The following is a 26,811-nucleotide window of genomic DNA, read 5'->3' on the forward strand; positions in this document are numbered from 1 at the left end:
CAACAGCTTTGGTGGAGGAAGTGGGCTCCTTATCAGGCTCTGCACTCGCACTTGGGGGAAGCAGCTGGGATGGAGGGGGAACATTTCCCAGTTAGAGATTCAGGTGGGCAAAGGGACCAGGAACATAAGGCAGAATCTCGTGCCAGGGAAGAGCTGCCCACGTCAAAGCTTCTAGCTACAGATGGTACCAATGATACAGGAAAACATGGAAACCCATCCCCCAACTCTTAAATCCCCAAATTCCAGTTGTACTGTAAGGCAGGTCCAGGAATTTGGTCTCTTGAATGCCTTATCCTGTATCCATAAATCTGTCATTGCCATCATCAATTAATTAATAAACATATGTTGATTCTCTGCTAGGTACCCAGTCCAGGTAAAGCAGAATTTCAGGGAAGGGAAAAGGAAGAATGAACCAGGTCTTCCTAATTCTAAGTCTAGCGTCCTTTGTATTACACTGCACTGTCTTGGGTAAGCATTATCTCTCTTCTTTGATTATAGTCTCCTTGAAGGCAGGAACTATGTCTTATATCTCTCTGCCTTTCCCATACTTCATGGTGTCGTATTGGGAGTGTATGAATTGATGTCTATTATCCCATGCTCTGTGTGTGTGTGTGTGTGTGTGTGTGTGTGTGTGTGTGTGTGTGTGTGTGTGTGATTTCTTTCTACAGGGAAATCCTTATAGAGATGATAATGTTTCCTTCCTCTTCCACACCTTGGGCATGGTTAGCCGTTTTCGGGCTCTACAGAAACTCAATATTAACCAAGTTCGCCAATCAAGAAGGGCCCGATTTTATTCACTTCTATTCTGCATGTGGTGCATTTTTAATGTTATCTCTGGATCTGGTGACCAATGATTAGTTCCTTATCTCTCTAACAATACTGTACTAAAAATTAAGTATGTCAGGAGGAAGTTTGGGAGTAGCCACAAATTTTAGTGTAAATTTCCAGATGAAAGAGAAGGGGGAGAAACCCCCAATAAACCCAGATTTAAAAATAAAACACAGAAAAATCTAAAAGTCCATTTAAGATCTGCCAGTTTGCAGTTAACTACATTTTCACCTACGGAAGGAGTTGTAACTGTATTTGTAAAGCATGTGTGCCTTTTTGGATCCAGAGAATGGCACTCTCTATGGACCTTGTCAATCTTGTCTTCCTTATTTTATTGCAGTGGTACTGAAATACTCTCTTATTTTCCCCATGGTGCTGCGTTGGGAGCAGGTTTCTGGCCTTGCTTTCCTGCTTTTTAAGCAGTACTCCCCCAAGAAGTCTTCTGTGATTAGTGCCTTCAACCTTCCTGCTCTTTCCCTTCCTTTGCTTCCTCTTAATCTTTGCCAGTTCTGGCCATGAGTAAGATTTCCAATTCTTGTGGATTACTTTGCATTTATTTATGGGCTATTAGCTTTCTACCTCCTCTACAAAGTTTTCCTTGACTAACCCCAACTCATAGTGATTTCCTCCTTCTCTGATCTTCTTTCACACTTATAATCTGAATCCCCCCCCCCAAAAAAAAAAATCTAGCCTTTGATCTCTGATTATTCTGGTACTATTCTCTAATTGTTTCACAAATGAGACTTATCTTTTCAATTAGAATAGGTACTTCTTGAAGGAATCATCATCATCATTTTCATCAGTGGTATTTATATAATACTTTAACATTGCAAATATTTTTATATAGATTAATTTATCCAGAACCGATCACAGTCTTCTGAGAAAGGTGCTATGAATAGGCCCATTTTACAGATAAGAAAGCTGAGGCAGAGGATTCAAATGATTTGCCTAATGTTCTATGTCAGTGAAAGGATGGGATTTGAACCCAGGCTTCCTTGACTCCAAGTTCAATATTCCTTAGGGCATAGACTATTAGAGGTAGAAGGGACATTACATACTGAATGTTACAATTGAGAGAGACTTATATATATATAGTACAGTGATTCCCAAACTGTGGGCTGCACATGCCTAGAAGGCCTGCAAAATTGTTGCAATGGTATTCAGGGAAGGCTGATGTGAGAAACAAATACTTGGTTTTGTTGAATCCAACCCCTCTTCTGCCACAGAGAATAATAATAATAATAATAATAATAATAATAATGATATAGATGATAGGTAAATAATACTAATAATCTAGTTGCTAGGTAAAGAACTGCTAACTGATTCTCTATAGATAGGGAGAGGTTTGGAAAAAGCTGATATCCTTGATGTTCCCAGCCCAGTATGTGTATTTAACATCTTTATTACTGCTTATGTTATTTCTGTGTTTGGAATTTCTTTCTCCATTTTGTCTGCTTATTCAAATCCTACCTATTCTTTAAGCACTCCTCACTTCAGAGAGAAGTGACCTATTTGGAGGGAATAGGGAGAACCCAACTTGAGTCAAGTAACTGAAGTTAATCAGTTCTTAGAAGAACAGAATGAGAAGAGTACTTAGTAGCAGTGTATCCAAGCAATCAACAGAAAATATGCCAGAAGGGCAAAATTCTTAATGAGGATTATTCTCAGACTTATGGAACAATTACCTGAAATATGAGTTATGGAGAAGGGATGGATAAAACCTCTAGAATTGGTCTTAGGAAAATTTACTCCAACAGGAGCCTGGTGGGAGCTAGGATGTTAGGACATATTTATTTTCACATAAATACAGACAATCAAAAACAATGCTGGTTGGAAGAGTGGATAAAGGCACTGTTCTTAGAGTTTGAAAGGCTTGAGTTTGAATCCTGCCCAAGATACTTACTAGTTTTCTAACACTGCACTATTCACTTAAGATGTCACTTTCCCATGCCTTAACTGTAAAATGGGAATAATAATAGCAGTTACTTCCCAGGACTGTTGTGAAGATTAAATGAGATAATGTATGTGAACTACTTTGTGAGCCCTCAAAAGTGGTACATACTTGTTAAAATTATCATTATTATTTTCCACAGAGAAATTCAGTTTGTAATTCAAGGCCCTCCACAGTCTGCTTTTTTTTTTTTTTTTTTTTTTTTTTTTTAACTACCTAATAGAACCACCTTCCACCCCTGTTTTTTGGCCTCTCCAACCTGGCTTAATCTGTTTCTTTGCAGAGAATGTCTTCTCAATTCTCTTTATACCCAACTCTCTGAAACCTAATCCAAAAGCCTTTTCTTCAATAAAGCCTTTTTCTTTCCTGCTGCACCATCTCCCCCCCCCCCCAACACCTATGGTGATTTCTCCATCCTCAGAAATTCTATAGCAAGTATATTGTTAGCATTTATTCAACACCTACTATGGTAGTTTCCTCATTTGAAAAATGTAGATGACTCTTGCTTGGAGGACCTGATTCACAGCGGGAGTGGGAGGAAGGTGTTGTGAGGATCCCATGAAATAATTTAGTGAACTGCTTTGTGAACATTACATATTGTCAAAGATTCCACAGCCTTTTTGTGGATCTGTGAGCTCATTGTTGTGGCCATTTCCTCAGCCGGGATAGATTGAAACTCTTTCATGAATTAGAAATTGTAGGATTCTTCCCTTTTTTTTTTTTTCTCTGTACACCTTCCATAAGAGAAGGTCTCAAAGTACTGAAGCTTTTCCTTTTGTTCTTTTAATACTACTATCTCATGGATAAGACGGAGTACAATGAATAAGGAGCTAGCCTTGAAGACAGGAACATGTGGATTTAAGTCTCATTCCTCACAAATCTCCGTCACAAGTCAGGTGTTGACTTGTTTTGGTAGAGAGTTTCTTCACTTGGTTATTCCTTATACAAATGAAATCATAGGTCTAACTTCTATCTTTATAATCAAAAGACTTGTTGTTAGAGAAGCAGCTGGTGATACAGTAGATCATGGAGTCAGGAAGATCATTAAACTCTTGTCTTAGACATTTAACTAATGATCCTGGATGAGTGACAATTGACCTCTGTTAGTTGTGAGGGTCTAATAAGATATTTGTAAAGGCACTTACTAGGTGTCTGGTACAGAGGAGGTGCTATATGAGGCTTATGTCCTTTTCCTTCCTTTCTCCTTATTTCATGGATGTAAGGCATGCATACATACACATATATAAAGGCAGCATATGGCATAGTAATATGTATTTGGGACCAGAAGACCTGGGTTCAAGTCCTGATGATGTAATACGAATATGACTCCACACATTCCCTAGACCTAGGTTTCTTCAACTATAAAATGAAGAGGTTGGAATTGAAGCTGTGTAAGATCTGTTATAACTATAAATCCTATGATTAATTCAACAAACATTTATTAAGCACCCAATATGTGAAAGGCACTAGGGACAGAAAGAAAAAAATGGAATAGTTCCTCAAGGAGTTTGCACTTTATTGAAGGGACATACCATGTAAATAAATAAGTCAGTACTAGATAACTTGGGAAGGAAAGTGCATTAATTACTTTAGATGTGGGAGAAGGAACCTAAGCTCAACTCTGTCTCCACCCCTCCACTCCTGTTTCCATATTGTACAACTACAATGTAAATTCTTCAAAGTAGGAATTGTTTTGTTCACTATATTTATATCTCTAGCACAGTGTGAGGCCACTGTTGATGTTTAATAAATGTTTGTTGATTGATTAAAGATTAAGATTCTGAGAGTTGAAGATCAAGAGGGAGTTCATTCTACCTGCTGAGATTATTATTATTTTTTTCAAATGTATAATGATAAGAGATGGAATGTTACTTTGGAGGGAATAGCTAGGAGTCTGGTGTGTAAAGGTGACTGAGGTGAAGTAAGGCTGGAAAGAAAGGTTGGAGTCAAACTGTGAAGAGGTTGAGGAATTTGGATTTTGTCTCCAAGTAAATAAACTACTTAATTTTTTTGAACATGCTTTAGGAAGAGTATTTTGGCAGTTCTCTACTGGAGAGTTTGGAAAGAAGGGAAAGACCTTAATCACAGAGATCAATTAAGAGGTCATTACAATTGTCCAGGTAAGAGGTTATCATGAACTTAATTAGAATGTTGGATGTATGACTGGAAAGAAGGAGATGAGTACAAGAAATATTGTGTTGCTGTAATTTACAAGTCAGGAAACTGGTAGGATGTGAAGGATGGCAGAGAGAAGAGTCAAAAATGACTCCAAGGTTATGGACCTGAAGAATGATAGTGCACCTGAAAAAAATAAAGGAAAGATTGGAGGAGATACAGAAATAGGGGAAAAGTTGATCAACTATAGTGATGAGGATTGGGGGAGAGTTAGCAGGAAAGAAAGATTTTTACCTTACAGTGACTCAGACAGGACTGGGGGAACAAGTTTGCCATCCATTGGATGAGAATTAGTTGATCAAGGCCCTCAAAATGTAAGATCTTGTGACAAATGAGTGCAAGGGTAATGACATCAACTTCCAAAGTTTAACACTCCATTAACTAGAGGACTTGGAGTGAAAATCCTGGTTTGAATTCTAGTTTGATGAAATACCATTCAGGACAGCCTGAACTTATAGTCAGCATGAGTTCCATAACCTTACCCCAAAATGTCAATGGATGAGACAAACACAGAAGAAAACTTATGTAGAGAATGTACTCAGAGTATCTGGTGATTTTTAATTTCCAGTAGTACATCTATCTCTGGCTCCCTGAAACTGGAGATTTTTGGTGATTATAATCTTGTGTGCCAGTCTTGTCTTTCTAGCAAAATCCTTCAGAATGGGAATTATATTTCATCCTGCCTTCCTGATAGTACCTCCCATAGGAAGGGATGTATGATGTCGTGGAAATGATATTAAATTTGGAATTCACATACTATTTGTGTGATCTTTTCTCCTAGATCTCAGTTTTACTATATATAAAATGAGAGTGTTGAACTGGTGTTGGCTGCAAGGTCTGCTCTGGCTTTAATTCCAATGAACTATGAACACAACATGTATCTAGTAAAAACCTGTTGATTGAAAATTGAGGTTAGATAGTATAATATCTAAAGACCATTCTTGCCCGCAACTTCTGAATCCCTAGGAAAACCAGGCAACTAGGTCATGACCATGGAGAGCTCACAGCAAAATCTTGAGCCTCTTCAGGTTTAAGAAGTGGAGAGAGAGACTTGGAGCTTACTGAATGCTTTGCTAATTTTGCTCTAAATAAAGGTTCATTTTCTGAGCTGGTAGGGCCTCCAGGTAACTGGAGGGATTTTGGGGCTTATAAATGCTCATCAGCTGAGTTGGGGATGTTTTAAGTATCAGATTTCAGGGTCTCCATCAGATTTTGGGCACCCTGAAGTTTGGGACCCTATTAGAGTTTTTTGTAAACCTATGTGGGTACTGTTAGAGTCACCTTCTGGTTGTACAATATGATATATTGGGTCTGTAGTCAGAAGGCAAATAGTTTCACTTTTAGACTGAGATCCTATGAAATGCATTTTCTAAAACCAGAATTTTTGTTGCTGCTGATTCACTTCAGTCATGTCCAATTCTTTATGATCCCATTTGGGGTTTTCTTGGCAAAAATACTGGAACGATTTGCCATTTTTCTTTTCCAGCTCATTTTACTGATAAGGAAACTGAGACAATCAAAATTAAGTGACTTGCTCAGGGTCACAGAGATAGTAAGTGTCTGATACTAGATCTGAACTCAGAACTCAGGAAGATGAGTTTCCTGACCCTAGGCCTGGAAGCCAGAGTATAAATATAAAAACTAACAAATATATACATATAAACAAACATACAAATAAATAAATAAATTGAGCTATATGTGTGACAAATTCTCCCTAACTTCCCTAGAAATTAAGACTACTGGACTATCAGACTTTTCTCCCCAAAGTCCCATGTATAGGGATGGGACACACATACACACACACACACACACACACACACACACAAGAGTGAGTCTGTGGGCTTCCATCCTCCCTGCAGAAGTAGTGCTGACAGGAAGTTGTCTGTGTCTGTTTAGAAATAAAATAATGCTCGAAGGAGAAGTGGGGAAACTTAATAGGACTTTAAAAGCTCCAGGAGCCGATGGGGCTACAGATGGTGCTGGGGCCAGGAGGACTAAATAAACAATGGTTTTATGGGCGGGAATGTCGCCTCCGGGACTGGGCCTCGGAAGGGATGTTCACAGGCATTGTGTCCAACCTCATTAGCCTGCCCAGCGGGAATGCCGGCACTGCAGTTAAAGACGTTGTGAGAAGGGAAAATACGCCTCCAAAGATCCTTTAAATGAACTGGAGGTGGAAGAAGTACACTATCTCAAGAACTCCGTTAGGCTAAATGACTCACCCAACATCTGCCACAGGGACCCCTAATTTGAAACTGATTGACTTACAGTCTGTTCAGTCCCCTCCCCTATCACTTGCTCCCCTTTCTCCTTCCCTCCCCTCAACCAGCCCTCATCTCCCCAACTCCAACCAGAAAAATACAATCAACTCGACAGGCAGGAGCTGGGAAGGGTGCACTCAGAACTGAGATACATGTGACTACATCACAGGAAGCATCTTTACTCATGTTTGCTCTCGTGCACAGACATGTTACTAATGAGAAATATAGTTATTGGAGTGTTGGGAGCTGAATTAAGACATTTCGCTGGTCTGGAGGAAGCAATCAATCAATTAATATTTTTTGAGTGCCTACTCAGTGCTCATCTTACACAAGTTGCCATTCAATTGAAAAAAAAAAAATTTAAGTGACTATTGTATGCATAACCTTGGGCTGGCACCAGGGGAGAGATGCTTAGACCAGACATGGACTTTGACCTCATAGAGTTTCAATTCTGTAGGGGATAAGAAGAACCCGCACATCCAAATGCCATATATGAAAAAATACCACTGAATTACAAAGTACTCTGGGAGGTGTATGGGGGAGTGACTAGGAGAATCATGGCAGCCTTCTTGGAAGGGATTGCATTAGAACTGAGCTTTTTAAGAATGAGAAGGAATTCAACAAGGAAGAAGAGTATATTCTACTAATAGGGCAAAGGGTGAGCAAAAAATTGAAGATCAGGAAAACAAAGAGTGGGGGGCACGGAGGATTGGGTGGGGTGGGAGAGAGCTACAGAATATTTGACTAGGTCTGTAGAGGAGATGGATAAAACTAATAGGAAGAAGGACCACGGAATTTCACTTTCAAAGATACACCTTTCCTCCTTTTCACAGGGAAAGTGGAAGGAGATGCCTTGTCTTCCCAACGTACTTTTTGTCAGCTGGTTAAGATACAAAACCATTTTTTTAGAGTTTGTGGAGGACCTGGAAGGTAGTTACTATATTATACAGAGAGAAATTATAAGTATCTCCACCAAAAAAAAAAAAAAAAGTGACAATGCAAATGCTAGTCCTTTAAACTCACCTGGTGCCCTCTCTCTCAGATTTTCTGGGGTTAATCTATTTAGGGTTTATAATATCTGGGTCACATTTCCTCAAGCTCCTTCTCTCAAACTTTCACAATTTTCAATCAGTTACCTCCCTACCCCCCAGTCAAAATAATAGATCTAGCTGTCTCCCTACGTCTCATGCTTTTCCTACCCCGGCATTTTAGCACAGCATCTATATTACTATCAGCAATAATATATTCATTATGAATCTTCTCTGCCAAGCATCATACTTTCAAGCCTTCTGTCTACATATGACCCATATAGCCCATATTCAAACTATTCTACCTAGTTCAGGAGGAACAATTTCATTTCTGAATTGCCAATTCTCTTTGTGATTGCATGTACTCCATCCAGACAGAAGTACTCTCAAATCTACAACAATAAGTAGTGAAAAATATTTCTCCATAGCTAGTTTAAAATGCACTTCCCTAGATAAGAAACAAAAAACAATTGTAAAATAATTCAAAATAGAATAGAATCAGATGTGAAAGTCTGTGATTCAAACTATAGGAGCTTAGAACAGAGGGAAATTAGTATAGATTGTAATAGCTTAGGAAAACATTCTTGAAGGGATTGCACTTGAATTGATTCTTTAAGAATGAATGAGATTTAGATTGAGAAGGGCCTGCATTTAAGGTTAGAGACCAGGACAAATAAAGCTATAAAGATTAGAATGATCAGGATAAACCAATCTGATTCTCATTGGCCATCAATAGCCCCCATTTGGTCATTGGGTCCTGATTTACTCAGATGATTGAATGTAAATAGCAATTATTTCTGCTTTCACCCAAAATCCTGATAGTCTTTTCCTCCCAGATTCATTCATTCATTCGTTCATTTATTTAGATTTTTTTTTTTTAAGAGGAGATTCTTTACCTCAATTGCTACCTAACCTTAATCACTGATGATTTTGGCCTCAGTCTGAGATGTATTGAAAACTTTAGCTTAAAAAGGCCAAGATCTCCCATTTCATCCAGGGCCATTTCCAGTTTTGATCTATATCTTGCTACTGGCCTAGATGGTCCTGGAGGGGAAAATGAGGCAGGTGACCTTGCACAGCCTCCCTCCCTTAAATCCAATTCACTTGCATATCTTGACATCACCTCCCTGTATTATGGTCTTTTTTGAGAACAAAGGAAAAACAACAAAATAATAAAGATAGCAGTTTGGCTGAAGTTACTTGGCTGAGTTATTGATGTAATAGGATTCTGCATCCCTCTGATCTTAGTGGAGGATGGGCCACCTGGCCTTGGGAAAATTCCTAAATGATCTCCCCCTCCTACCTAGTTTCCACAGGAAACTCCCACCTCCAGTTGATCTGGGAACCACCCTTTATTGATTTGGAAATTAGCCCCTCAATTGCTTCCTACCCTAAATCATAGAAGGCTAAACAAAATCAAGACTGTAACCCAATCTCTGCTATCTTCCTAATCAGGAAGGGGCCCACTGAGAGAAAGAGCTATTCAATGAAAATAAACCCATTTTTGCCAAACCTCACTTGGAGACTAGGAATGCAAATTCTTTTGCAAAACCTTCGACATGAGCCTGGGGACCCCCATTACTGTTAAGGTATCTCACTTCTCAATATTACTTTGAGAGACTTGTCCAAGGAATTTTCTGGATTACCCCAAAATAACAGTTTAGAATTCCCTCAGTCACTCACTAACAAAAGGAAGTGTCATGTATTTGATCTTCAAAGATACTAACATCGTAGCATCATCCCTTACTTAGCTTTTCCTTAGTTTTTAACTTTAGTGATGCTTCTAATCTTGGATCTAATTGTCATCAGGGGTCCAAGACCTATCAATGAAGTGGGACAGGGTGGCATCTGTCCTACTTTCTCAATATAGTGCAAAGACCAAGTCACATCTATCATAATACCTTATCAAGGACTAATGGACTTGAAGGAATGAATGAGAGTGAAGGTGATGCACTATTTTTTATTATTCATACTCTAGATCTGTAATTTGGGCTTCTGATCTCATCACTCATCTGAAACTGCTCTCTCCATGGTTACCAATGATCCCTTAATTGTCAAATCAAATAAGCTTTTCTCAATCCTCATCCTTCCTCTTAGCAGTTTTTGATACTACCAATTACCTTCTCCTGGATGTTTTCTCTTCTCTTGGTTTTATGATACTTTTCTCCCTGTATCTCCTCCTTGTCTGTCTACCTTTTTTCAGCTTCTTGGCTGGATCTTCATGTACATCACACGCACTAACAGTAGGTTCCCCCACGGCTTTTCTTTGGATCTGTTTCTCTTTTTCCTCTATAGTGTTTTGTTTGATTATCTCATAAGCCCCAGTGGGTTCAATTAGCATCTCTGTGTAGATAATTCCCAGATCTACTTACAAATCCCTAACTCTCCCCTGAGCTCCAGCATTATATTACTGACTGCCTTTTGGACATCTTGAATTGGATGTCCCAATAGGCATTTCAAACTCAACATGTCCAAAAATAGATCTCATTATCTTTATTTCCAACTTTCCTATTTCTGTTGAAGTCACCATCCTGCTAGTTACCTAGGCAGGAAAACATAGTGTCACCTTCAGTTCTTCACTTACACCATGCCTCTCCACTGGCTGATTTTCAAGCCTGGATGTTCTTCCTCCTCATCTCCTCCTCCTCCTAGTTTCTCTGCCTTTCTTCCAGACTTAATACAAGTCTCACTTTTTTCAAGAGACCTTCCTTGTTCTTCCCAACTACTAATGTCAGATTACCTTCCAACAACTCTACATATGTCTATATGTACCTAGTTATGTTCATGTTGTAGTGGGCATAGCCCCTTTAAGATTCCTTGTCTGATCTACCTTTGGGGCAAGATATTCCTAAGGGAAAAGATCTGTATCTGATCCAGTTTGGGCTGTACCCAGCCCCCCCACCGGATCTGAGCTGGCTTGGATAAAGCCCACCAAAAATCTGGCCTTCAAGGAATTAACCTGAGCTCCACCCATTACTTCTTCAAGCAGATAAAAAGAGCAAAGCTAGAATCATCTTTGGTTCAGAGATTTGAAAGATGCCAGCTAAGATGCTTGCATCAGAGATTCTCTGTCCCCGCCGCTTTCGGCGTATATCTTCCTCTATCTAATGTCTTTTACTAACCAGACCTTAACCTTGCTTCCAAACCTGGCAATAAACATCTTTTACCCATCTAGGTTTTCGACCTGTAAATTCATTTACAGGGGACTCGCACCGCCACTAGACCTGATTTAACTTTGTATCCTTGCACCTAATTCTAAGGGGGTTGCAGGGGAGCTCCATGTGACTCCCTGTACCCCGAATGCTGCCACTAGACCTCAATTAATTGGGTTCATGTTACCTCATCATTTTTGAGGTTCCCTATTACCTCATCAATGTCATTAGAAAAAAAGAAACAGAGAGAGAGGTTGTGATAGAGGCAGCTTTGGGCTTCCATTTTCACATTTTTCTCTGTATCGCTCATCATGTAACATTGTGTATTATTTACTAAACTTTGTATCTCCCCAAGTGTCTAGCATAATGCCCCACACATAGTAGAGATTTAATATGGAAACTTGAGAATGAATTTATCCTTTTTCCTCCACATATAGTCAAAGAAGTTGGATTGGTGGGTAGATGGTGTTTTGGAGGAGGATGTCAATAAATTGAGCTTAAAATGAATGAGAGTTTCTGGACCTGGATAAGCAATCTAAAATAGCTTTCAGCAAGATAAATTGGTATAGGACTCTTAATTTAGAGGAGGAATGGTCGTAAGATCCCATAATTTCTAATCTTAAAGATTATCTGTTCCAATCCCCTCTTTTTTTTTTTTTTTTTTTTTTTGATAGATAAAGAAACTGAGTCTGAAGGTGAAATGACATACTCAAATGAGTCACACAAATGTTAAGTAACACAGCTGGGATTCAAACCCAAGTCCTTCAAAACTAAATAAATTGATTTCTTATCATACTACTCTATTGGGCTTGCATCCATCCTGTTACTGAAAAAGGTTTCTATTTCCAAATATTTTTGCTAACTTAGCTGCGATTGGTGCCTGAAATTCAACTATTGGAATTATATTCCTTTGGCTCAAACATGGTCTCATTTCAGCATCAACTGAGCCCTCTGGAGATAAAGAGAGGAGGGAGGGATTATGGAAAGCAGGGCACTGAGGACAGAGAAGGGAAGGAGTATAAATAACACCTCCAATATCAATTTTTCCTAAGGTCTCACCTATGTCATATATGTTTTGGATTGTGGTGTCAGGCTTTTATATATATTAGGGTGTATGTGCATAAAGTTGTGAGTGTTGAGTTTCTGAGTGTTGTTGGATTGTGTGTTTTTTTGGGCTGTGTTTTGCTGAGTTTTGAGGATACTGGAAGAGAAGGAACTGTTATTCTCAGGGGTGTGTGTGTGTGTGTGTGTGTGTGTGTGTGTGTGTGTGTGTGTGTTGGGAGGAGATTGATTCTGGATGTTCCTCAGCAAGAGTGCTTTGTGAGGATGGAGGAAAAAGAATAAAACCAACTTTTAGTCATAACTGATGTGCTCAAGGTTTCAAGCTGCCATCATAAATCTTGGAAGGATTTATGTTGAGCAAGGATGAGGGTAAGGTGGGGCTGGGAGGTATTTTCTGTCACTGGCAGGAAGTAATATGGGTACCTTGACCTTGGACTCAGGATTTGGGCTACGGGATATGGATAGTAGGAGCCTTAGTAGTGGGAGGCTTCTCTGTTAGTATTTTGCTGTCCTTGAAAGAATGTGCATTTTTTTTAATTAAAAAAAAAAATCAGCTGATTCTCCATGAAATTCAATCATTTATTCTTCACTGGGGACTTCTCTAAAGCTGGCTGAATCTATTCCTGGAGTCAACATTGCTGGGGTTTAGGCTACAACTGCTCTCTCCCCCCTGGGAAAAGATACAGAAGACAGGGACCCACTAAGTAGAGTTGGGGAATGACTTTTCTAGGACTTCATTAAACATTCTCACTTAGAAATGTTCCTTGCCCACGCAGCCTTTCTGTAGTGTCTTATATTTACATCAGTGAAAAGTCCTCACCTTCCACCCAAATCAATGAGGATAGTAAATGGGAAAAAAGTAATTTAATTCCACATTTCATAAGGCCCATTAATACAGGGGTCAGAATGCAGGGCAGAGGAGGAGGTCAGGGTCTTGGATTAGATGCCTATCCATACTGGTTGACTTCACATACAGAAAAAAAATCAAATTTCTGGCAACATACTACATTGGACAGAACACAGATGCTGGAGTCCAAAGTCTTGGGTTCAAATCCCACCTTTGATTTCTATGTGCTCTTGAGCAAGTCACTTACTTCACTTTCCTGAGCCTCTGTTGCCTCTCTATATTAAATGACTGCATGAGACTAGATGACTTCTGAGACTTTCATCTCTGTCTAGATCTGATACTATAATTTAGCTAGCAGTCACTTCTAGAGACTAAGTTTATAGAAAGTACATGAAAGTAGCAACTTATAAACCATCATTGCATTTCTTTCCTCTTCTGGTCTGCTGGGGAGGTGAGCACATTTAGTTCCTAATCATTCCATATGACTGGATTTTTTGGACACTAGACTACATTATGGGGGTGGAGGTGAGTAATATAGAAGCAAAACAAATTGGAGACAAATCTTACTGCCATGACCATTCTACTCTGGCCAGGTCTTATGCCTTCAGAGGTTGAATTCAAGGCTAGATACCAAAGACTAATTTGACTCTCTTTGGCAGATTTAAGGAAAATTAGTTGGGGGTGGGATGGGGAAGAAAAGATATGCAACAACAACAACAAAAAGAATGACTGGTAAGTTAGGAGACATCCCACATTGGGGCAGCCGTAGCTCTTAAATCATGATGTTGCTAGGGTCTGGGTCATGGCTCCATGATTCTCAAATGACTGGTTTCAAGGACAATTATATTATTTTTATCCTGAACATTTGTAGATAGGATGGAGAGAAATGGAAGGTCTCAAACATGATATCTGAGTTCCTCATTGGCCTTTGACCATAAAGAAATGGAAATTTTCCTTTCTTTTATCTCCTTGGCCACATAATGTGGAGCATTGTTTCTCATAATGTCAGACCAAGAAGGGTCAAAGGATTATATCTGGAAGGCACCTTAAACTTTGTTTATTCCAGCCCCCTCTTTTTTAAAGAAGGTCAAACTGAAGCTCAGACAAATGATATGACTTGTCCAAAGTCACAGAACAAGTAAAAAGCAGAAAAGGGAAATGGATGCACATTTTCTGAATTCAAATCCACAGCTTTGTCTCATGTACTCATTCTGTACCTTCCCCCACTTTTTCCTTCTTTCTTCCATCTCTTTTCCCTTGTTCCCTTTGCACCTTTACCTACTTCTTCTATCTTTTGTACTTCTTTAATTCTTTCTTTCATTTATTCTTTTCCCTACTTATCTTCTTTCACCCTTTTCTCTTTTTTCCTCTTCCTTCTCTCTTCTTTCTCTTATTTCCTCCCTCCCAATTTTCTTCTTTCTCCTAATTTTTTTTAACCTTTCCAAATATCATACAGGTTCTCCCTTTTGCTCATTGTCCCATTTTTTTATTCTTCTTTAATTATAATTTTCTCTTCTTTCATTTAAAATATTTAACTCTATATAGATTATTTTAAAACCAACTTGCCTTTTTTTTTAGTTATAGCCCACCAATACTGCTGACTCAAAAACAATCTGACTATTTAATATTGAATGAGCAATTGATAGAAGTTTGATTTTATCCCCTTCTTTTTCTTTTCTTTTCTTTTTTTTTTTTTTCTTTTTCTTTTTTTTGTGTATGTGCTTTCTCTCAGCAAAGAACAAAAGAGCTGATTAATCTGTTTTGGGGCAAGTGTCAGAGGCAGTAGATAGATGGGAGAAAGGAGATGAGTTAGCAAGTTAGAAACTTTTGTGTCCAAGGGGAGGAGAGAAAATGCATTTAGTTTGGAGCAGGGTGAAGCCCAGTTTAATAAAAGAGATTATGAATGATTCTCTCTAACTGTGTAGGTCATAGATGGAACCTTTTTTTTTAATTAAGTCAAACACCAACAACTTGGTCTGGCATTCTAGGATCTACACTCTAGCCCTCAACCTATTATTTGTGTCAATCTTTTCCTTCATCCCTTTTATTTCCCATTGCTCCTCCACATGCTTCCTTCCTCTTAGCCAAGTCCACTTGCTTACTCTCCCCAGTAATAACTTGTGCTTTTCTGCCTTTTTATTTTTGATTATGTATTTCCTGGTCTGGAATGTCCTTAAACATCTATGTTGCCTATCCAAATCTTATACATTCTTAAGTTCTAGTTCAAAGCCTAACTCTTTCAGGAAGTCCTTTTTAATAATGATAGTGACAACAACAATAACAAAAAAAAATTACTTAGTATTTTAAAACTTTAAATATTTCATCTGATTTGATGACTCATGTTTATGGATCATAGAGAGCACATAAATTATTTCTGATCGCATCAATGATAGTGAACCCTTTGTCCCTCTGAATTCCTATAGCACTTATAGTTTTATATATATATATATATATATATATATTTTAAAGATACTTATCATTAGGTAGATAGGTGGAGTGCTGGGCCTTGAATAAGCAAGATAAGTTCAAATCCAATTTCAGGTACTTACTAGCTGTATGACTCTGGACAGGTAATTTTATCTTTAGATTTTAGGGTTCTTTAGAGCCCTAAATCCCTGGCTCTGAATCCTGGCTTTGATAGGCCTGAGGGATAAAGGTAGACCAGGATCCTGATTCTTCAACTCACAAATCTGTCCTTGTACCTCAGCTCCCCTCACCAGTACATCCCCTTTTAGGGGAATTTTGTTCCCATTCTAGATCTCTTTCTTGGGGAACAAGGTCTCTGAATTTACTCCTTTTGAAAAGGAGAAACAGCCCTAGACTGAGTCTAAAGTCCATCCTTCTAACTACTGGTTAGGAATAGTGGAGAACTTAGAGCTATTGTGGGAGTTTGGAGAACAAGGGCCATACCCTTTCCCTTTCTAATATAACGGGCCCTCACCTGTGTACCTCTTACTTTATTAATCTAAAATCCACTCTTTTACTACTTTGGTTTTATCTTAGCTCCACCTTCTAGGTTCTTTCCCAGTACTTTTTCTATTTCTCCTGAAAGTCCTTTACCAAAGCTACCTCCAAGTTTTAGGTAAACACACTCAGAGTCTGAGAATCTGGAATCTTTTGCTTGCTCCCCTTTCTAATGGAGCCCAGCTCAGTACCAGCTACCTCCCCTACCATGGCTCATAGGTGACCTGCCAACCATAGAACACCAGAGCTTGAATGAACCTTAGAGGTCCTCTAGTCCAAATACCTCATTTTACAGAAGAGGAAACTTGAGGCCCAGAGAAGTGACATAATTTATCTTGGATCATAGTGAGGGTTAATGCTGTAGCAAGGATTTGAACTCAGGGCTCTTGATTCTTAGTCCAAAGCTCTTTCCAAAGGCCTTTTCTTGTCCAGGCCAGAGATCCTAGACTTATAACAGTAGGTTGTTCATCAGAGATGTTTGGAGCAGCTGCCCAGGCTACCGTCAGACATCCCTGGCAGGGATGAGGAGGTAGGTGGGCAGGGAACGGAGACTCAGGACTGGAGAAGAAGAGTAGAGATGGGGGTGACTAAGTCACAAACAGTCCCACAGGAGTCACAGGTGCTGAGTAGCATGGTCATTCATTCATGGTAAGCCCCAAACCTCCCATTTCCTGTCTCAAGTCTTGGTCCTCCATAACCCCAATCTGTCTTTCCCACTAAAAATCTCTTCCCCTTCTTGTCCTCTAACTTCTCTCCCCTCTTTCTCCAAAGCAACCACCCATTCTGAAACCTTTGCCATCATCCCTCATGTCCCTCCCACCCCCAACCCACCCAAATGTCCCCGACCAAAGTAACTCAGACAAAGTTTTCCCAGGTTAGGGGGTTGTATGACTTTCTTCTCCACCAATCCCATGCAAGGGAGATATAATGGCTAGGAACAAGCCTAGCCTATGGGGCAGAAAGGCTTGAATGTGGGTGAAATTCCACAAATTTCCAGGGCCCTAGAGTTTAGGCCTTTCAATCTGATGTTTCTGGTGCGGTGAGCAGAAGTGGTGCTCAAGGGCCAGGACCTGGACCAGTGAGGGTGGTGTGGATGGGTCAAGGCCTTGCCCATGAGGGGACCTAGGTAAATGAGCCTTTGGGTACAGGGGCCAACGCAGATGGCTACTACCTCCTCGGCTCTCGCTGTCCGCAGGTTTCACCTGGATGGGCCTGTTCATCTGCAAAGAAAAACACAGAAGGAGAGAAATGATTAGCATTGGGTATTGGGTGAATCAGTCAGTTAGTAACCTTATATTTACCTCTAATGTGCCTGGAGTTATTCTAAGGGCTGAAGATATGAAGAAAGGTAAAAGTTGCCTTGGAAGAACTCACAATCTAATGGAGAAAACATTGTACAAAGAAGCTATCATATATCTACATATTGCTATCTACCTACCTACCTACCTACCTATCTATCTATCTGTTAAATTGAAAATAATCAAGAGAGAAGGTGCTATCATTCAATAAGCATTGTGCTAAGTGCTGGGGATACAAAAAGAGACATAAGGCATTCCCTGATCCTGAGGAGTTTACAATCTATTGGATTATAATTACGAATTAAGAAGGGTTGGGAAAGGCTTCCTATAGAAGGTAGGAATTTAGCTGGGACTTGAAGGAAGCCCAGGTAGGTTGAATTTGACAAGGAGACCCAGAAAATTTGGGCAAGGGAACAGGTACTCTAAGTTAAGATCCTAGATTTCACAATGACAATGACAGTGGCATTCCCCCCCTCCCCCCAGAGCTACATATATATTGAAGAAACACACACTCATAGAAACCAACATATAAATTATGCAAAGCATATATACATTTAATGTACATATACATATGTATGTATGCATAAGCACACACACATAGTCATTTTCAATTTTTCTTTGCTCACAGCACAATATTATTCTTTGCAAGGAGGAATCATGGCACATTGTGGGAGAGTTGGATGGAGTCTTTACATATGTAAGTCATACAATTTGTAGCATAACTAGTGAACTGCAGGCATACTTCATATGCTTTTGCAGGATCTTTGAGAAACACTGAGCAGCCACTTGCTTGCATATGTACACACATATCTACACAGACACGAGCACACTTATATTATTTCAGACATTTTCTTGTTATAGGATTGGTGGCTGTAGTCTCATTATTTTAGGAACCATCTCTTCTATGACTTCAATGATGGATTTATGTTCCCTTCCCATGGTCTGTACAATAGCCCTTGCCCTGCAACAGGCTCTCCCTTCCATATTATGTCCTTATCAAAAACTTAAATAACTGTTTTCCTTCTGAAGACAAGAGATCATTGAGCAGCTGTCTGGCTTCAGATCTTGCCCTCCTCCTTCCCTTTCCAATGGCCTCTCTGATTCAGGAGTTGTATGCATGGGAACACCATCTCAGGACCGGGTTTGCTCAGTGATTAGAGGTTTAAGGAATCCCAGGTCACAGAATTAATTCCCGCAGGAGTCCCTTAGTTTTAAAGAGACAAACATCATTCTTCAGTCACAGTCTGACTTCCTAACTTCAGCCACAGATTAACAACAATTCTAACTGGCGACAAATTGACCCTCAGTGTAGTCACAGAAATTGACTGTGTAATCCAGCCACGGATTGACTCCTAGCCTTGACTAGACACTGCCCCCAGCAGACTGATGCTAAATGTGCCTACAAACTGCTCCTTGACCAATCCTATTTCACCCCTGCCTGTCATTTGGAAGAGTGGGGATGATTCTGTGCAGCCCATTCCCACTGCTGGAGGCACATTTCAGAGACTATCTTGCTAATTGAGAAACATATCTGTAAGGAAATTCATTCCTTCTGCTGTGCAAGATGATAAGCACGTCTGGGCTGATTCCTGATGAGTGTCTGCTCCTTCCTGGGGATCTGGTAAAATGCCTTGCTTTGGATTTATAGGAAGATTTATAAGAACTGATACAGTTTAAAAAAAAAAAAAGTAAAACCAGGATACAATAATAAAACAACTCTGAAAGAGCTGAACTCTGATTGTTATGACCAACCTCAGTCCTGATGATGAATCCTGCCTTCCCTCCCACCTGAGCAGAGATGTGGGAGTCACAATGTCACAAACATCATCGGATAAGGTTTCAATATTGGTTAGTTTTTCATAATTACTTTTTTTGTAACAAATGTATTTGGATCCCTTTGGATTTGGCAGATGTCCCAAGGTAGCATGAGTCACCATTCATTCTCTGCCCTGCTGTCCAGAGGCAGTTCCATATGGAGTTAAAGGGGGCTGAGAGTACCCAGGGTAAGGGCTGCAGTATCCTTTCTGAATGTCTTTTCTATGCTGTGACTAAGTAAATATATTTTTGTTAAATATACATATGTATGTGTGCATGTATACATATATATTTAAATCATATAACAGGAAATAACTAAGGAAACAAAAGGAATCAATAAACTAGAAATAAGATGGTTACTTTAGACAAACTTTAAGGTTGGTTTTGGGATGAAACTGAGACTGTGCCATTTTGAGATGTATTCTATTCTTGGAAAGCTTGTAGTTTGAGAACACAAGAGTCATGGACACGAAATCATCATCATAGGGAGAACAGTACAGGGGAAGAGAGTGTGATCCTGTGAAAAAACTTCTGAATCAGTGAGAACTGGCAATGTCTATTCCTGGGATGTATATACTCTGGCCTAATAAAGATGCTACATAGACCTATGGCTTATTCTGGCAGAGTCCAGGGTAATTATACCTAAAGGAAGGGTTTTTCTAGGTCCTCTCCAGCTCAGAGATTGTGTCTGGAAGAAAAAGTAAAGGTAATTAGGAGGGAAAGAATTTCATCTCCATACATTAACATTGTGCCAGGCACAGAATAATCACTTAATAGTTGCTTATTGACTGGCAACCATTAAAATCCTTTGGCATTCCTGGGGAATGCCCTGGGTATGTGGGAACAGGGACCAGAGAACAGAGGGAACAAAAACCTAGGGACAGAAAAGATATGAATATTTCTTAGATCCAAGGTATTTCTGGTATCTAGATTCTATCATAGAATGGAAGGCTGGCTAGATCAGGGTTTCTTAACATAGGTTCACTAGAATTTTTTTAAAAGGTTTCGTTTTGCTAAATATTTGAATATGTGTTTTTCTTTGAAATCCTAAGTAACTTAATTTGTGTCTTTAAAAACATTATTCTGAGAACAGGGTCAATTATCAGACTGCCAAAGGGATTCATTAGGTAGAAACTCCCTAAAGAAGGAATAAGAAACTTGATAAGAGTCCCAAGACATGGGTATATGGAGGCCTGGGTATATTGTACAAGGTTTAAAACAGAAAAGGGAAATATCTGTTCTAAGGCATGAAAAGGAGAAACTTTTCTGAGAAATGGGCTTCAAGTCAGTTGGGAGGAATAAAGTGTCCTTGTAAATGGAGGGAGAGAGTCAAAGAGTGATGGGTTGGAATCCCTTAGAAACTGGTTAATGATTGTATGTGAGTGGGTATCAGAGTCCAGTAGGTGTCCTTGGCAACTTGATACAATGGAAATAATGTTGAATTTGGGAGACATGAGACCTGAGGTCAAGACCCAACTTAGCCATTATGTGAGTTTGGGTGTCACTAAACTTAATAACCAATATCATCTGAAAACTGAGGGAATTGGACTAGATATAAAATCCTTTCCTACTCTAGATATATTATTCTATGAGGACTCAAGACTTGTGGAAAAAATATGACATCAAAGCATGGGCCAAATTCAGAGAATGAAAAGTTTGAAGGAGTTTGAGAGGGAGATTTAAATAAGAGGAACAATCCCAGTCCCTGATGAAGTGATTCTAGGGAAATGCTATGGGAATGGAGGTTCAGAAACCTGGGAGAAGTAGAAATATTAAGATTCTAACATAAAATTAGCGAGGTTGGGTTGAATGATCATTTTATACTTTTTAAGCTAGCAGAGATGCTAAAAGATGGGAAATATTCTTGGAGGGGTTGAGGGAAGACAGGTGTACTAATTCACTTTTGGTAGAACTGTGAATTGGCTTGACAACTGGAAAACAATTGGGAATTATTCAAGAAAAGTTACAAAATTGTTCATATCTGTTGACCTAGATATTTGCTTATACTCTGACTTAGAGATCTTGTGAATGGAACTATATCCCAAGTCAGTTATAGACAGCAAGAAAAGTTCCATATATACAAAAGTGTTCAGGGCAGCATAATTTTGGAGAACAAGATGGAAACAAAATAATGTCAATTGGTTGGGGGAATGACTGAAACAATTATGATATATGAATATAATGAAATACTAACATTCCATAAAGAATGATGAATAAGAAGAATTTGGGGGGGAAATTAGAAGATTTGTGTGATGACCACATTAGCACCCTGGATATCTTAGAATCAGCAGGAGTCAGGATAAGCAAAAGTCTTTATTCTTGCATTTTAGCGATAGAAGTGAAGAGAGTGGATGCATAGGATCTCTGCAACCTCACCTCTTCCTCTTCAGCCCAGAAGTGACCCTGGCTAGTCTCACTGCACCTCCTAGTCCCTCTCACAATTCTCTGTATATATCAAACGATTGGGCCAGCACTGGATTATAGGAAGGGCCATTTTCCAAGCATATTCTTATAGAGAATTGTCCAATCAGTAATTAGCCTCAAGTGCTCGATTGTCCGACCTCAGTACATTAACTCAAGAGTTTCAGCCCCTTACAGATATGCATAAAGTGACACAGAGTGAAAAAAGCAGAGCCAAAAGAACAATATATGCAATGACTTCCACAATGTAAATAAGGTCATCATGGAGAGAGAAAAATGATTAATGGCAACAGTCAATGTTAGTACCATAGTGCCAAAGTGTAAGGCCGCAGCTGTCCTATCTGTTAGCAACAGATAAACTGATTTTGCAAAGGAGTTTGTGTTTGTGAAGTGTCTGTAATCTCCAAAAAAAATTCAATATATATTTTTAATTAATAGAAAAACAAATAAAAAATCCAAAAAAGAATTTGCAAGATTAGAAGCTAGAATCATTTATTTGAACTCTGGGCAGATATTTTCACTGACATCCTGAATATGTTATTCCTTATAAATATAGATATTGTGACTCTACTTTCCCCATAACAAATCCATACCAGAGATGGTCAGGAGCAGGGCTGAGGCAGCAATTGGCATGGGAGGAGAACTAAATGCTTGAAGTTCAAAATATTCATTATATTGTATAACTTTTGGGATATACTTTTGCAAGAGCAGGGCTTACCTCATAAGAAGATCAAATCATTTGACCAAAGGACACTGAGCTTAATACTGGCTAAGGCAATGGACATGACCCAGAACAAGTTTCTGCTTTTTAATGGATCTAAATGTGATTAATCTTTATATTTAATAGTGTCCAAAGCAAGTCAATTAATTAATCAGTTACCCAGTATTCCACAAGTGCCTACTCTCTGCCAGGATCTGTGCTAAGCACCGGAAATACAAACAGTAAAAAATGTAACTTCTGTCAAGAAGTTTACATTGTACTGGGGGAAATAAGTATCTCTATATAAGTATACAAAGGTTATACTTATACAAAAAGAATAAAGGAATAATTGCAAGGTAGTTTAAAAGGGATGGTACCAGGAAATGGAAGGATCAAAAAGAATGCATGCAGAAAGAAGTACTTGAGCTTTGTCTTGAAGGAAAAGAAGAATTCTCTGAATTTTTCTGCCTTTATGACACCTTATCCCTATGACCTCTTCCTTTGGTTGGCTGCTTTCTCCCGAAGCTGCAATTTTCAAGAAAGATTCTAGGTCACCAAGTGGAGGTGAGGGGGAGATAAAGATGGAGGGAGGCAGAACCATTAAGGTACAAGTGGACAAAGTCCAAAGTCTAGGTAGTAGTCAGGTCAAGAGGTGAAAGAGTATCTTAAACATAGACCAGGTAGTATATTCAAGTTACTGACCTAGACAGAAAAATGGGATAGGAAACCAAAGGTAGCCAGAGACCAAGTCCAAGCCAGGCTCTAGATTGGATACATGTTGGCCCTTGGAAAGATTTTGCCAAGAACAGATATATGATATTAATTTCATGTTATGATATTTTAATTGATAGATACCATGAACTATCTGGTGATATGTTTGGAAAGGAAAAAAAATAAAACAAAAACCCTTGAAGTGTGTGTGAGAGAGATTTTATTTGATTGTGATATTTCTTCTTTTCTACCTGAGGTCTTTCCTTCATCCTTCCCCAATCAAAGTCCTCCAGACCCAATTTGTCTGAGAAATCTTTCTTTTTGATGTATTGTTTTGATGCTGTTAAAGAAAAATAATGGTTGTTTTCTAATAAATGCTTTTGCTTCCCTCTTACTTCCTGTACCTTTTGAGGTAAATAATAATAATAATAATAATAATAGTAATAATAATATCCTTCTAGGGAGCATGGTGAAGTGGACAGAACCCGGGACTTGAGAGTGAAAAGATCTGAACTAGAAGTGTGATCCTAAGTTTATATTTGAACTCTCAGAGGCTTCTTTTTCTCATCTGCAAAACAGGGATAACACTTGATCTATCTGGATTACAGGATTGTCACGAAGAATTTTGTAAACTATCAAATGTTATATAGTTTAGAGCTGTTACTTCATACTTTTTCTCTGTCATGTAAAATTTTCTATTTGAACCACATACTCTAGTCCTTGGTCATACATTGCCTTGTATTGGTATCTAATTGTTTAATATATATGTATATGTGAGTATGTACATATATATATGTATATGTGTGTGAGAGAGATACTGTGTGTGTATATTTATGGATGTGTATTCCTGTTTTCCCCAAAGTGACTGGGAGCTTTCTGAAGGCAGTAAATATGTATTCTCATTTTTAAACAAGCTCAGGGAAAAAAAATAAAGGCACATTGAAAAAGAATGTCTCCCTGTCATTTTCTCCCTCCTTCTGTGTCTCCATTTTGTGTTCCTTGTGTTTCTGTGCTGTCCCATACTGAGAAAGAAGTGAAACAAGAAATCACACAATAGAAGTGATTAATAAGTAAATGATTGATTTAATATTCCAGGTGATATACCCATTTGATAATTCCTTGGCATAGCCAAGAGAAAAATGCTATGGGTGGGAATCCAAGCAACCAAAAAGATGTGAAAGACACCAATTACAGGCAGAGACATGGAGAAGATGCAGAAAGAGAAAAGATTAAGTTTCTTTGATTCATGTATAGCACCCCTTTCAGTCTTTGTTGCCACCACCCTTTGAGAGGAGGATCTGGGAGGCACCTCAAGGCAGGCAGGCCCTCAGGGGGATAAAGGGAGTTCTGAGAGAATTTGAGCAGGGGGCCTGCTACATCAGGTCACTCCTGGTTTCCTCTTTCCCAGCTCCCTCATCAAGCCTTTCATGACAGATTCCTGGTTGACAGGTACTTTCTGATCTGTCTGACCCTGGATGGGCTTTGTCATTGTCATTCCTTCACCCCAGCTCACCCTCCTTTCCTGGAAAACCCACAACAGATATCCCTTTTCCTCTGCTAAGCCACATTTCTTCTGTGCCTCTCTAAAAAATAAAAACAAAAACCATCAGTTTCTTGGACCTTCTCCAAGCCACCCAGATTCCCCCACTCCTACTTCCAATCTCGCTGGTAAATGTCATCAGTCTTTGATCTTCCAAACTCATAAAATGTAAAGTTGAAATGGACCTTAAAAGTCATCGTGTCCAATTCCTTCATTTTATAAGTGAGACTACTGAGTCCCAGAAAGATGAAGTGACCTATAGGGTCAGAGAGTGTGCTGGTAAATAGTGGATTAGAATCAGGCTCAGATCCTCTATCTCCAAAACTAGTGTTTCTTTCTTTGTTTCTCCTCCTCCTCCTCCTCCCCTTCCCTCCCTCCCTCTTTTCTTTCTTTCTTTCTTTCTTTCTTTCTTTCTTTCTTTCTTTCTTTCTTTCTTTCTTTCTTTCTTTCTTTCTTTCTTTCTTTCTTTCTTTCTTTCTTTCTTTCTTTCTTTCTTTCTTTCTTTCTTTCTTTCTTTCTTTCTCCTTCTATATCTAATGATTCATTCTTTCATTTATTTATTTATATATTTTTATTTATATTTATTATTATTATTTCATTTTCATTCATTCTTCCATCTTCTTTCTATCTATTTATCTATCTATCTACCTATCTACCTATCTACCTATCTACCTATCTGTCTGTCTGTCTATCTGTCATATATCTTAATACTACCTATCTTTTCAGGGTAGAAGTACAGCAGTTTCCGTAGGAACTTTGAGCGTTTCTATAGAGAACATGAGATAGTCCACCTCTCCCTAGACAACCTGAAGGACACTTCCATACAAGAGTTCCTTTACCTCTTTCAATTCCAGGAATTCACTATATTGGTTCTGACTTTCCTATGCAATTCAGTACTTATAAACTAAATCTACCCTCCAGCCTAGTTTCCCAGTAGCAGGGGTTGTAGACATGGGCTACTTATTGCCCTGGCAAAAATTCTTTTCCACATTTCCATAACTGACTTCCATAACTCCATAGCACTGGCCTTGGTCTTGGAGCCATTGGCTATATTTAGAATTACCTATGAACCATTTTTGTAGTTTATTTGTATGAATATGTTATATGTATCCCATCTCCTTTTCCAAATTCCAGAACCTAGTGCCCAACTCTGGGAAGACTCAAATCCCACCAGTGGAACATTCCCTATGGTAGAAAGTGGGAGAATTCCTTATGTACTAAATCCTTCTTTCTCCTAAACATTTGGATGTCAAATTTTGGTTCTCTTCTTTTTGCCTGTGTGACACTCAGGCTTTGCATCTACTACCTCTAATTGGCTGGCTCCTCTCAGACTTCTGTTTTACAGGAAAAGGCCAGACCAATTATGTCTTCATTCTTTTCTAGACTCCCTTTCTATCTTTCCTGATGTTTTCTACCATTCTCCTGGACTGATACTCTCCTTACCCTTCTTTTTATGTGTTGCCTATCTACCATTTGAGTACAAGGTCCTAGAAAGTAGGGACTATCTTTCAGCTTATATTTGAATTCTCAGAATACGCACAGTGTATGCAGTCACAAAATGTTTGTTTCTTTGATTTGTCTTGACTACTGAATGACTTTGGGCAAAACACTTAACCTCTTCAGACTTGTTTCCCCTTGTATCCTTTTTCATCTCATCAAAGATTTCTCTCATTTTCAGACCCCAGAGAGGGAAAGAGCTGGGAGCAGGGTGATGGAAGGGGGAGGTATGAAGGCCAAGGGAAACCCAGCTCTTAAGTCCCAGGCTTCCTCCTGCACAAAGAGGGAGGGAAAGGTATCAGAAATAGTTCCCACTATGGAATCGTAGTATCAAATCATTATGTATTTAGAGATGCAAAGTCCATTAGAAACCAGCCAATCTGAAGTCAGAAAAATTAAACGATTTTGTTCAAAAGTACAGAGTGGTTGAGCTGGGATTTGAATCCAGGTTCTCTGATTCTCAATCCAGTGTTGCCTGCACTATATCATGCTGCATGAATTTGAATCTTGAATTGCTGTAACCTGGAACTTTGGGCTTAATATTTTCTGGATTTTCAATTT

At 39.0% G+C, this 26,811-nt stretch overlaps 1 protein-coding gene across 1 annotated transcript in view; it reads right to left on the bottom strand.

Moving 5' to 3' along the window:
* Window positions 1-26,811, bottom strand: part of CELF4 (CUGBP Elav-like family member 4) — a 553,093-nt gene that overhangs the window by 129,175 nt on the left and 397,107 nt on the right. The window contains 1 exon segment of the mRNA XM_074279239.1: window positions 17,440-17,488. Coding sequence (XP_074135340.1) covers window positions 17,440-17,488 — 49 coding nt within the window.

Source organism: Sminthopsis crassicaudata, chromosome 1, assembly GCF_048593235.1.
Source record: "Sminthopsis crassicaudata isolate SCR6 chromosome 1, ASM4859323v1, whole genome shotgun sequence".
NCBI lineage: Eukaryota > Metazoa > Chordata > Mammalia > Dasyuromorphia > Dasyuridae > Sminthopsis > Sminthopsis crassicaudata.